The sequence below is a fragment of the Melanostigma gelatinosum genome (genome assembly GCF_949748355.1).
Source record: "Melanostigma gelatinosum genome assembly, chromosome: 7".
Taxonomy (NCBI): domain Eukaryota; kingdom Metazoa; phylum Chordata; class Actinopteri; order Perciformes; family Zoarcidae; genus Melanostigma; species Melanostigma gelatinosum.
In genome coordinates, this window is record NC_136640.1 from 2,899,273 (window position 1) to 2,911,937 (window position 12,665).

The following is a 12,665-nucleotide window of genomic DNA, read 5'->3' on the forward strand; positions in this document are numbered from 1 at the left end:
GAGCGCGCACGGTTTGACCGCATGGAATTGAACCGGATGCCCACCATGCGCGTCTGCAGACGTCACTTTTAGTGACACTTTTGAGTCCGTAAATAATGAACGACATGATGCAAAGACAACATGGCACGGAGTTCCAGAAGAGAAGATCTCACGTAATAAATACGGCAGATTAGTGCGCGTTTCCCAAGCCTTATTTCTAGATGGGCGATGGAGGGTGAGTGGAAAGTTTCTATATATATATATATATATATATATATTATATATAGATATATATATATATATATATATAGATATATATATATATATATATATATATATATATATATATATATATATATAATCTCCAAGATAACTCAGAAGGAGCTTTGCTGGAGAGGAAGTGAGAGAGGAAAGAAGAATTTCAGAGGAGGGAAAGTCATGTTCCCATTTCTGGTTTCCCACGGAGTCGAGGTCACATTTCCCTGAACGTGGTTTCTAGTTGTTGTTGTTTTTTTATTTTTTCCTTTCCTCAATCTAAACAACGTGATGTTTAATTTGCTGTTTTTCCCCAACGTGGTGTGTTTTTGAGAACATCGACATGGCGCGAGCTTTCAGTCGGATTTTTGGCTTTTTTTTAACGACCCAGCACACAGCTCTGCAACCATTAACCCTTCAATGGCCTCATATCTAACCACAGCCCTCCTGTGTAAATGAAGTAACGCGTTTGGTGCTCCTGCTTAAAGGTTGCGTCACACCCAAAAGCTCTAAGAGATATCAAACTAATTGTATTGTTTCCATGGCTTTATGCCTCCTGTTAGTGCTTTCATGTCATATCATTTACAGCCTCAGAGCTGTAAAAGACAGATTGAATGTGCTGTGTTGTGGGCAGGAAGGGCTGTATAATGGAGGCGAGAACACATGCTCGTACCAGTGGATCATCAGAATGATAACCATCTGTTATTCAATGAGTCAAGTGAAAAACAGTTTGCATCAGGAGGATTGTTAACAGTAGGGCAATATGGCCGACATCTTCACATTAAAGATTCAACATCAGGGAAACATCTTTTTGACTGTTTCAGCACCGAGTATCATTGATGTAAAAACAGGCTCCGCCTCCTCTGGTTGCATAGAAGTCTATGAGAAAATGACTCTACTTCTCTCTTGATTTATTACCTCAGTAAACATTGTAAACATGAGTTTATGTCTCAATCTCTAGTTTCAAGTCTTCTTCAATACAGCATGATGTTCATTTAGTACATTATGGTCCATTTAGAGTCACACAGACCATAAAGCAGGGGATGCTTTAGGGCGGGGCTACACAGTGATTGACAGGTCTCTACCAGAGACGTATACAGCGTCTCTACGTCACTCCTCAGTCCAAATATGGTCACTTCCTGTTCACTGGTTGGAAAAAGTCAAGATGGCGACGGCCTCCTTCTCCAATCTTAATGAGTGGATTCTGTACCTGTTAAGAGTTCACTGTGGATGAAAGCGTGATAAGAACAGCGGATAAGAAAGGGTTAAAGTCTGACAGCTGAGAGCCAGATACCGGTGGCCAGATACAGCCCCTCCTTCCTCCGACTTCCAGCCCAAATATGCTGCCTCAGCATGAGCCTGCAGAAACACACACACACACACACACACACACACACCTTTACGGTCAGTTTAAACAAGAGACATTCGTGCGGACGGAAGGATCTCGTCGATAATGTCGAGTGTTTCAACGACTGCAGCCCTCTATCTTCTCATGTATCTGAGCCTGTTTTATCACACAGAGCTGAGAGAGAGAGTCTGGAAAACATTACTCAGATTCCTGCAGCAGGGGCTCTGATTATACCGATGGGGGGGAGAGAAGGGCATCACACGTTTAATCTCTGACAGTGTTCCCGTACAAAGTGTGTGTCATCTGCAGGGAGATGAAGTTATTTTAAGGCGTTGTTTCAGGCTAAAAACCCTCCTTATTGAGTTTCATTCAGACGGAGGTGACCACTGGAGGGCGCTGTGGAGGAGACAGAGTGTGTGTTCTCCTCCTTTGTCCCTATACTCCTTGATAAGAGATGGAAGTCCCACCTTCTTGCTGCTCCACTTTTAATGGTTCTTCGTATCTCGGTGATTTGTGAAGACCGTCAGATCCACCAGGTACCAGGTTGTTTTATTTAAATGAACCTTTGTGCTAACTGAGAGAACAGGATGACTTTGACCAAGGCTTCACCTGAGCTCTGTGAGCCTCACAGGTAATGCGGGCGGGTTGAATTTCTGAAACGGGAGAGAATTAAAACCCTTTTTCCTCTTTCCTTCCTCATTTCCTACTGTACTCTACTTTTCCACCAGCTCCTTCTCAGTTCTCCGTTTTTCCGGTGAGATTAAGATTAGCTAAACTGGACCTAAAGACGTGGGAATAGAGCAGCGAGCTCCACGTCTTTTGGATTCATGAGCTTATTCCCTCAGATCAGCAGGAAGGAGGCAGTCGTCCTAATGAGGCCTATGAAAGCCGCTCTTTGAAGCCTCTTCCACCGTTGGCTGCAATGGCCCGCAGGAGCTCTGGAGATCTCTTTCATGTCTGAACGCGAGCGACCTACACGTCTACACCGATGCTGAACTTGCTACCGTTGACCTCCATCTCACATACCCATAATCCCTTGTTGATGTTTGGCAATGCTTTCACACAAAGTACACCAAGTTTCATCTTGAATTTTGCATTTTTTCGTGCAGCATGGCACATTAAAGGAACAGTCCAACATTTTGGGAAATATGTTTCTGTTGTTTTAATTGTTATACAACACAACGTATCCACAAACAACGGTTCGTATGATATCTTACGTAAAGTTGCGCCTCATTTTTTGAGCGTTTTCCTGCAAAAGTGTCACCGTCTGTGGGCAGCACAGCTAAATAACAAGCTAGTCTTCCTCTTTGTTCTCAGCAACACACGGCCGCTGCAGGTCAGTTGTTATTAGTGTTAACGAGCAGATGCATTAGACTGCAGAGGCCTTTGATCTGCAGTGTGTGTGTGTGTGTGTGTGTGTGTGTGTGGTGTGCGTGTGCAACACTGGTCTGGAGTAATTACACTCGCTGTAATGATATCGGACGAATGATGATAAGTCCTCGTGCGTGTGTTATGTGCTTCATGCAATAAGAAGCATTAAGATGCGTATTTATGACGGACGGACTCTTCGGCTGCCGGTCTGGTTTCTGCTTCAGTTTGTAAATTGGGGGGGGGACTGTTTTGTGTCACACAGATGATTATTTGATTATTTATTGGCTCGTTCTGCATTTACTTCTAAAGCGTTTCCTCCTTTTTTAAATTTCTCCACACGAGCGCGCTTGGATGCGCACACACTCTTTGCCCCTTTTGCATTTCTGGTGTGTGTGTGTGTGTGTGTGTGTGGAGATGTGTTAGCTCTCTTTTACCCTCCCTTCTCTGAAGAGCAGAGAAAGAGGGAAAAATGAGAGGAGTTATGGTACCTTTTTGTGCATAAATGCCTGTTGGATTGAGGAGAGGGCGACGGGGGGGGGGGGGGGGGAGAGACTGAAAGGTGTGTGTGTGGGGGGGTTGTTATGTGTCACAGGGAGTATTTCCTCTGCAGGGAGGGAGAAAAGTGGGTGAACGAGAGAGAGAGAGAGAGGGAGGTGTGCAGCAGTAAGAGGAGAAGCTATGGCAGCTGGCTCTCAGGACGAAGGGGAGAGCTTCTAAAAACAAACTCTCAGGCTGAAGAGCAGTCGCCACGCCGGCCGCCGGAGGCCACATTCTTACAGCCGGACCATCGGTGTAGGGGGGGGGGGGGGGGTCGGGGTAACGAAAAATACCCACCGTCCAAAATACATCACTCGAGAGCCATGAAGTACAGACCTCTGGTAAGGAATCCGGCCACACTTTTGCAGGAAAAGAAACTTTTTGAGGTGACTCTTGTGTCATTGAAGCGGAGGAGGGGGGGGGGGGGGGGGGCTCGTGAACTTAAAGGACACACAGGTGAGAGAGCACGAGGCAGGTGAGCGCCCGATGTTTCTCACCTGACAGTTCGTCTTCATCGCGTCTTTTTAAAGTTTTCTCTCTTCTATCTCGCCGTCGTCCTCCTCGACTCGACTGCATTCGTCCCGTCGATGTCTGAGACTTTTACAATGAATGCGTTTGATATCCGAGTAGACGTGTCCTGATGATCGCATGTTCATGAGAGAAGTGTGTGTGTCGACATAACGGTGTGTTTTCTCTTATTGATGAAAGAATGTGCGAATTCACCGTCTCATGCATCCATAAGGATTTGATCATCTGTGTGTGTGTGTGTGTGTGTGTGTGTGTGTGTGTGGCTCTGACAGATTCCTGACACAGTTGTCATTGCTGCCTGCAGGGCGTCTGACTCCAGCTCAGTAGGTAGTTCATGTTGGACGCGCCTCGCTCTCCTCTGTCTGCTTCACTTTCTAAACTTTGTGACAGTCAGACGAGCGCGGAGCTCCTGAATGTGTCTGTAGACCAGCTTTCATTTCACCTGGAATACAAACCGGATGACTTGAAGCTGCTTCTCCATGGAGTGCCGTTGGGGTCGGGTAAGTCAGTGCGTCTGACTCATGAATGCGTCATAAAAAATGATTAATGTGTGATTATACAGATGCAAAGGTTAGTTTGTCAACTTGAAGTGACGGCGTAAAGGATTCGTGTCAGTTCATAGTTGTTGATGCTCACTGGAGCTTCAGTGTTCAACAGACGGCTGTAACAGCTACTCAGGTTTAGTGAAAGTAAAGTGAACCCAGCTGCCTCAAATAAACATGTAAACATGGAGCAAATCTCTCCTCGTTTTGTAGTTTGGGCTTTTTTCTACATTTGTAGGATATCTTACAAAAAGTCGTGAAATACTTTGTTTAGCAAAAGATCGTGAAATACTTTGTTAGTTTAGTATACGATTGTGAAATACTTTGTTAGTTTAGAAAAAGATCGTGAAATACTTTGTTAGTTTAGTATACGATTGTAAAATACTTTGTTAGTTTAGTATACGATTGTGAAATACTTTGTTAGTTTAGAAAAAGATCGTGAAATACTTTGTTAGTTTAGAAAAAGATTGTGAAATACTTTGTTAGTTTAGTATAAGATCGTGAAATACTTTGTTAGTTTAGAAAAAGATTGTGAAATACTTTGTTAGTTTAGTATACGATTGTGAAATACTTTGTTAGTTTAGTATAAGATCGTGAAATACTTTGTTAGTTTAGGAAAAGATCGTGAAATCATAGACCTTCAGTCGTAGACTGTATATAAGAAGTAGACGTAGTTATGGTGTCGTCACCCGTCGGTTTGTGGACGGACGTTTTGAAGCCTCGAGTTCGCCGTCGCCATCTTGGATTAGTTCGCCTCAATTCAGACTTTTAGAGAGTGTGTTCTTCATCGTCTTCAAATCTCAGTGAAAGTCAGACTTACACAGGAGAACATTATACAAAGAGTTCCTCTTAATCATAACAGCGATTAATCATTATGCTTCATTTGTACTTTAGATGCTAATGGAACTATTTGTATTCTAAAACGTTTCAACCTAAATACTGAAGACCTGTTTCATTGTGATGAACAGAAACGCATTTAATCTTTAATCATCATACGATAGGATGAGATAATTCTTTAATGGTCCCACAGCAGGGTTATTGAATGTTAAAACCACTTTTGTATACAGAGGTTGTGTTTTTCTAAATAGCATTTGGATTTAAAACTTACATTTCGTTCTTAAAAGCAGGACGAGTATGTCCTCATAAATCCACATCTTTAAACGTCCCATCGGTCCTGATGACACACTCGGCATCATCTTCATTGTCACAAGGCTCACATCCATGTCTCTAAAATGAATGTAGACGTTCAGTATTTCTTTCTTTTACCAGCTAGTGCAGAATGAATGAGAGAAGAGGAATCGGAGCCAGACGGCTGATTCATGGTGGAAAAAATGCAGAAAAAAAGGTCAAAAACATTCTGCAAGTAGCGAACCATTTCTTCATCAGAACCTCACGCTTCACTCATTTGGTCGACCTTATGGAAGTTTCACATTCTGAAGAAGTGGTTTACAGTATAGTATTAGTTTGATATCAGAAACAAGACTTGTTAGTTCTTATTGAGGCTTGTTAATTGTTGCAAATAAACCATTTAAATTGTACATCGTTTACTGACAGAAATATGAGATTTGTCAGTACTATTATTAAGTTCAACATGCTAAAACATATATGGCACAGCATTAACAGCGTTTACAGTACACAACAACATCTATAGTAATAATAACACAAGTTTAAGGTCTTCTCGTCGTTATCCATCCGGGCCTCCATCAGCAGCTCAGCGTGTCGCGGTGGAAGCAGCAGGTTGGACCAGGTTTACGTAAACAGTGTGACATCTGAGCTCTGTGAGCACACCCGGGCCGACGGAAAGGTCACGCCGCTGTTGTTCTCAGGCCGGCTGGATCGTCCAATCCCTCGGCTTCTCTCCGCCTTCCTCGGCTTCTCTTGGTCGCTTCGTTCGCTCTGTCCTTCTGGACGGAGGGACGGAAGGGAGGACAAAGGACATGGGAATAGGAAACATGAAAGAAAGGCAGGAAACCCAGTTGGATTCAAGGTACAGTGATTTAAATGGGCAGCAACAAATATTCGGTGGCATAAGAGACGAGTTCTGCTGCGTTTGATTTGAACTTGTAAGTCAGAATTTCGGGCGAACTCCTCCAACCCCGACCTCAAAATCCAAGATGGCTGCTCTGTGCGTCAACAGTCAACGAGCTGTAGTAATATGCCGTTTACGAACACTTTATTCTTACTCATGTCGCATTAAATCAGGAATAAATATAGCAGAGCACTGTTTCACATTGGGATCGAAATATAACTTAAAATAACACGGCAACACTCTGCTTTGTTTACGGACCGCCGGTGGAACCGAAACATCTGGTTCAGCCCCTGGTGGCCGGCCGTTAGTTTAGGAAGCGCTTCATTTGAAATGCAGATGAGCAGTGAGACGTCTATGAGTCGGTCTGTCGTGTTCGTGTCATTGTGGGAAGCCCAAATCATGAACGAGGTTATTTATTGGGTTAGTTGTTGCCATTAAGCAGATGTTGAGCTTTTTCTGGACCAAAAAACCTTTTGCCGTCTCAAGAGCGTCGAGGCGTGATTGCGCTCTGCAGTGAGACTTTTTGTGACATGAAGAAAAGTCTCGCTGTTCTATAGATGTCGTGGTTTAGTGGACGGTATCCTGAGAAGATGTGAGCGCTGAAGCATGAAGGAGGAGTTGGTACCTGCTCCTCAAAAAGCTGTAAAACATCCGACTCTAGTCGAGGTCTGAGCAGAGAGCTGCACCTCCTCAGGTTCTCCTCCCGCTAATCTGGCTCCGAGCGGCCTTGTTTGCTTGCACAGGAGTTGGGGAAAACATGACGCCATGTAGCTGTAGGAACCGGGTCGGCACGTACTCGGCGTGTCCCAGAGACCGGGTGGAGGTCCGGTGTGAGGCGCTGCTCGCAGGAAAAGGTTAAACAGTGAAAGCGGCATTTGGGAAACAATGAAGTAATGGAGAGAGAGAGAGAGAGAGAGAGAGGGACCGAAACAAGGAGGGAAAGGGAAGGAGAGATGGAATGTATCGAGGAGGAAGAGGAGGAAATAAGGCTCTGGTTTCTTTCCTCCCCGGCGCCATAATATTTGGAGGATTTTGTAATACACCGTGAGCCACAAATCATCTTAATGTAAATGTCAGGTTTTGCTGATTTAACCCGGTCCCAGATCTTTTTGTACGTTTTTGTCTAAACACCCGCTGTTGTAATCATCCTGGACACAGGAAGTCATGTGCTCCATGTGTCCAGCTGCAGCAACAGCAGCGTGTTGTAATTAAGAAAAACACGTTAGCGTAGTTAGCGTTAGCAGCTTCAGCGAAGATTCATGAACAGATGAGTACAGAAATCACCAGAAACAATAAAGTAAAGAGGTCAAAACAGCAGCAGTTTCTTTGCTTTCTGTAGAGATGTGTGAAACAACAGGGTCACCAGAGGTCATGCAGGGGTGAGAGGAACGCGTACGTACGTACGGAACTCTCACACGCTCGCATTAAAACCATATCTGGACTGAGGAGGAGTGATGTAGAGACCTGTCAATCACAGTAAGCCCCGCCCTAAAGCATCCCCTGCTTTATGGTCTGTCTGACTCTAAATGGACCATAATGTACTAAATGAACATCATGCTGTGTTGAAGAAGACTTGAAACTAGAGATTGAGACATAAACTCATGTTTACAATGTTTCCTTTTCCTCATCACTTGCCGCTCCTCTTGATGTGTGGCTGGCTTTTAAGCAGCGCTTAGTCATCTGTGAAGCCTCAGCAGGTGCTGCAGAAGGTGAATGTGTAATAAATAGCAATGCTGATGTCCATTGCACATTTAATTTAAAGTCACGTCAATGTAACATGTTAGCTTCAACTTTACTGCCGTGGAGTCACAGACACGGTGTCTTCAAATCAAACATCTTCGTGTGTGTGTGTGTGTGTGTGTGTGTGTGTGTGTGTGTGTGTGTGTGTGTGTGTGTGTGTGTGTGTGTGTGTGTGTGTGTGTGTGTGTGTGTGTGTGTGTGTGTGTGTGTGTGTGTGTGTGTGTGTGTGTGTGAGTGAGTGAGAAGAAACAGGCGATGATTGTGATTTAATGTACTCTGTGTTGTGTGGAATTTCAGGGAGTATCGTCAACTTTCCAGTTTAAAAGCAGGACTGGAGTCACAACCTGGCATCCATCACCTCCTCTCTCTGTCTCTCTCTCTCTGTCTCTCTCTCTCTCTCTGTCTCTCTCTCTGTCTCTCGCTCTGTCTCTCTGTCTCTCTCTCTGTCTCTATCTTTCTGTCTGTCTCTCTCTGTCTCTCTGTCTCTCTCTGTCTCTCTCTCTCTGTCTCTCTCTCTGTCTGTCTCTATCTTTCTGTCTGTCTCTCTCTGTCTCTCTCTCTGTCTGTCTCTCTCTCTCTGTCTGTCTCTATCTTTCTGTCTGTCTCTCTCTGTCTCTCTCTGTCTCTCTCTCTCTCTGTCTCTATCTTTCTGTAGGTCTCTCTCTCTCTCTCTGTCTCTCTCTCTCTCTGTCTCTCTCTCTCTGTCTCTATCTTTCTGTCTCTATCTTTCTCTCTGTCTCTCTCTCTCTCTCTCTCTCTGTCTCTATCTGTCTCTCTGTCTCTCTCCCACACCTCCGTCCTCCATGTTTTTCCCTCCCGTCTCACCCAGCTCTAATTAATATGTTCTCTGTGTCCCTGAGGCTTCCTGTCCTCTTTCTTTCTCCGTCTCTCTCCGTGGTCTCCTGAGGGATGAAGACGACTGTACTGCTTATCACAGCAACAACAGCAGCTGCTGTGCTGCGTGTTGTCCGTCTCTGCCTCTAAGTTGTTATTTTCGTTCTGCTGCGTGTTAAACATGGACGTGAGTGAGATTCGCAACCTTATGCGCAAAACTCGAGACACTATTTTAGAAAACGGCTTCCTGATCAAAAGTGTCAACGAGCTCAAACATGTGAGTGTTAAAGTTTAACTTCTCGTTCTAAAGTCGTGCTTTATATCTATTTGTGTTAGATATATGTGTGAAAGCTGGGTGGGCCTCTGGTTTAAGTGATGCATCTTAAACTCCATCTCTGTTCTTTAGACATCCGGTAGAGAAACTTTGATTCGATATACAAACGTAAACTCTGGTTTATTTTGTTCTAATGTGTTGAATGAATGTGACAGACTTCAGACGGCGCTTCTTGCCGTTGGTCTGAATAATAATAATAATAATAATAATAATAATAATAACTTTATTTAAATAGCACCTTTTTAAAAACGGTCGGTCGGAAGATCCACGAAAATGTCGTCCTATGAGGCAAATATTTGTCAGAATCCTACTTGCCGACATATATATCTTTAAATTTGACATTTCTGAGTTTGTGCCGACAGCTTCAGTGTCTCGTGATGCCTTCAGGCGCAGCATCAAGTGCAGGTCAACTGTGGTGTTTTGCACACAATAGAAAATAGACGTGAAGCATGAAAACATGTTCAGGCTGATCAAACGGGCACATTCGTCCCGTCAGACGCCTGAAATGTGCCTTTTATAAAATAAAGAAAATAAACCGCTCATGCTGACCTGCCTGTTTGAATCCCACATCTATCTCATACGTGTCTCTCTCTCTCTGTCGTTTTATATTAGTAAAGTATGAACATGGGCGTTCACTGCTGATTCATTTATCTCGAGCTGGTGCAGCTCTGATTTATGATTTTAATTGTTTCTTCTCGTCCTCTGAGGACGGGTTACGTGTTCTCCGGTTCGTCCCTTCTTCCTCTGATTGCATGAACAAGCAAGAGTCTGATTGATGAAGCGTTGCATACGGCATGTTGTCATGATGTCCGCTCACTAACCCCCCCCCCCCCCCCCCTCCAGGTGGTGGCCAGTGACGGTGTTCGGGCTATGATGGAGTCGGCCCTGACAGCCAGAGACCGGGTGGGCGTGCAGGACTTTGTCCTCCTGGAGAACTACACCAGCGAAGCCGCCTTCATAGAGAACCTCCGCAAGCGCTTCAAAGAGAACCTCATCTACGTGAGTGTGTGTGTGTGTGTGTGTGTGTGTGTGTGTGTTCATCACAAAATCAGAGCTTCTATAGAACTGGTCATGAGTTTGGATTCGTCTGAAGATGACTCCTTTGCTTCTCATTAGTAGTTAAAAACACAACAGAATGATCTTCATGTTGGTTTCCTGCAGTCGATCAGAATAAACTGTGTGTTCTCGGTGATGAGCAGCTTCACGATGTCCTGTAGACGAGTGCACGACACAAAGTCTTCACCTGAAAGGCTCTTCGGAGGGTTAAAGTCTCATCACGCGGCGCTTGATGTGAACACTCCCGCACGCTGTCACAGCTCACGTTGGACCAGTTCAAACAGATAATGAGACTTCTCGTCCCCTTCGTCAGACGTACATCGGCTCGGTGCTGGTGTCCGTGAACCCGTACAAAGACCTGGAGATCTACAACAAGAACCACATGGAGCGGTACCGCGGAGTCAACTTCTACGAGGTGTCGCCACACATGTGAGTACTCGACGTCTGCACACGTCACAGCAGCCGACCCGGTGACCAGCTTTCAGATTAACTCTATAGAAACAGACCATCTTCTCTCTGCCGGTCTCTGTACTGATGGAGGTCTGATGGAGGATCAGGACTACACTGAGACTGGTTCAGGACCAAATCAAAGATCCTCACAGTGACTTTAAGGATCGGATGTTTAAAGCAGCCTCAAACATCAACCCTCTCTTTGCAGTCCTATGGAGAGAGGCTGGTTTTCAGAACATACAATCATTAAAAACAACCCTTCATGTCTTCCGTCACACCATGAGTGCAGCGTCATGTAACCAGTAACAGCGATGGTTCATTGCACTGCTTTGCTGTTACAGGTGTAAAGCTCGTTCATGGTGGACGGCGTGTTTTTTGGCTCTAACAGAAGGAGTCTGTTGAAGCTTCTTTGGTTTTGTTTAGCCGAGGGTGACGCAGTATTTCACGTCACAGTGCGTTCTAAATGACATTAGATGCTGGAAGTCAAATAATAAGACAAAAACACAAAGACAGACGGAGAACAAACTGAAGAGATATCATTTCAGTCACGAGTCTAATGCCAGAAATCAAGGAATTGTCTTGGGTTCCACTTTAACTCTTGATCGTCGTGTCACAGGAATATTCACGCTCTCGTGGTGACATCAGACACGAGGCAGAGTGTTTGTTTGAAAGGTTGCCACAGGAATGGGGAGGGAATTCTCTGTCAACCCCCCCCCCCCATAGGTCAACTGCAGAACAATCGAGTGCATTATGGAGACTAGAAGTGGCGTCACCTCTCAGAATCTCTCTCACCAGCTTCTTCCTCTCCAGTCTAACCGCTGCTGCTGCTGCTGCCGTTTGTTTTCTTCTCACTTGAGCGAAGAGCCAAATGTTTTCCTCTGAGTGGAACGAAAGATGTGTTTTGGCAAGAAGAGGAGAAAAGTAAGCAAATGATGGGACCAGGAAAGAGAGGGAATCCCTCTGACCTGAGCCTGAACCCCCGCTTAAGCCCTCCCTAATATCTCACACACACACACACACACACACACACAGTTTTATCTTCCAGCAATTAGTCTGTTGTCAGAAATGTGTGCGAGCAGGCTGAGTCAACATGGCGGTGCTGATAACAGCGACGAGGCGGACGATGATGCTCTGACTGAAACAAGCGCTGTGTCTCCGTCTTCACACGACCAGGAGACCCACATGTTCCACTCACGCTCACGCTTTCCAAAGAGACTCGGCGTGAAGTTTCTAATATCTCAAGTGTGCTTGAAACGTCCGATCTCGTCTCTCTCCCTCCGCACTCCTGCAGCTACGCGGTGGGCGACAACTCGTACCGCTCCATGAGGACGGAGAGGAAGGACCAGTGCATCCTCATCTCCGGGGAGAGCGGCGCCGGGAAGACGGAGGCGTCCAAGAAGATCCTGCAGTACTACGCCGTCACCTGTCCGGCCAGCGAGCAGGTGCAGACCGTCAAGGACCGCCTGCTGCAGTCCAACCCGGTGCTGGAGGTGAGATGTTGAGGCATTCTCTCTCTCTCTCGCTCTCGCTCTCGCTCTCGCTCTGTCTCTCTCTCTCTCTCTCTCTCTGTTTCTCTCTCGCTCTGTTTCTCTCTCGCTCTCTCTCTCTGTCTCTGATTCTCTCTCTCTCTCTGTCTCTGTCTCTGTCTCTGTCTCTCTCTCT

General features: G+C 45.4%; 1 protein-coding gene across 2 annotated transcripts in view; it reads left to right on the forward strand.

Annotated features, from left to right (window-relative positions):
- Nucleotides 1–12,665, forward strand: part of LOC306779992 (unconventional myosin-Ic-like) — a 47,167-nt gene that overhangs the window by 18,493 nt on the left and 16,009 nt on the right. For both annotated transcript variants that reach the window (XM_079272136.1, XM_079272137.1), the window contains 3 exons: nucleotides 10,341–10,496; nucleotides 10,867–10,982; nucleotides 12,295–12,493. In XM_079272136.1, coding sequence (XP_079128262.1) covers nucleotides 10,341–10,496; nucleotides 10,867–10,982; nucleotides 12,295–12,493 — 471 coding nt within the window. The remainder of the gene's footprint in view (nucleotides 1–10,340; nucleotides 10,497–10,866; nucleotides 10,983–12,294; nucleotides 12,494–12,665) is intronic.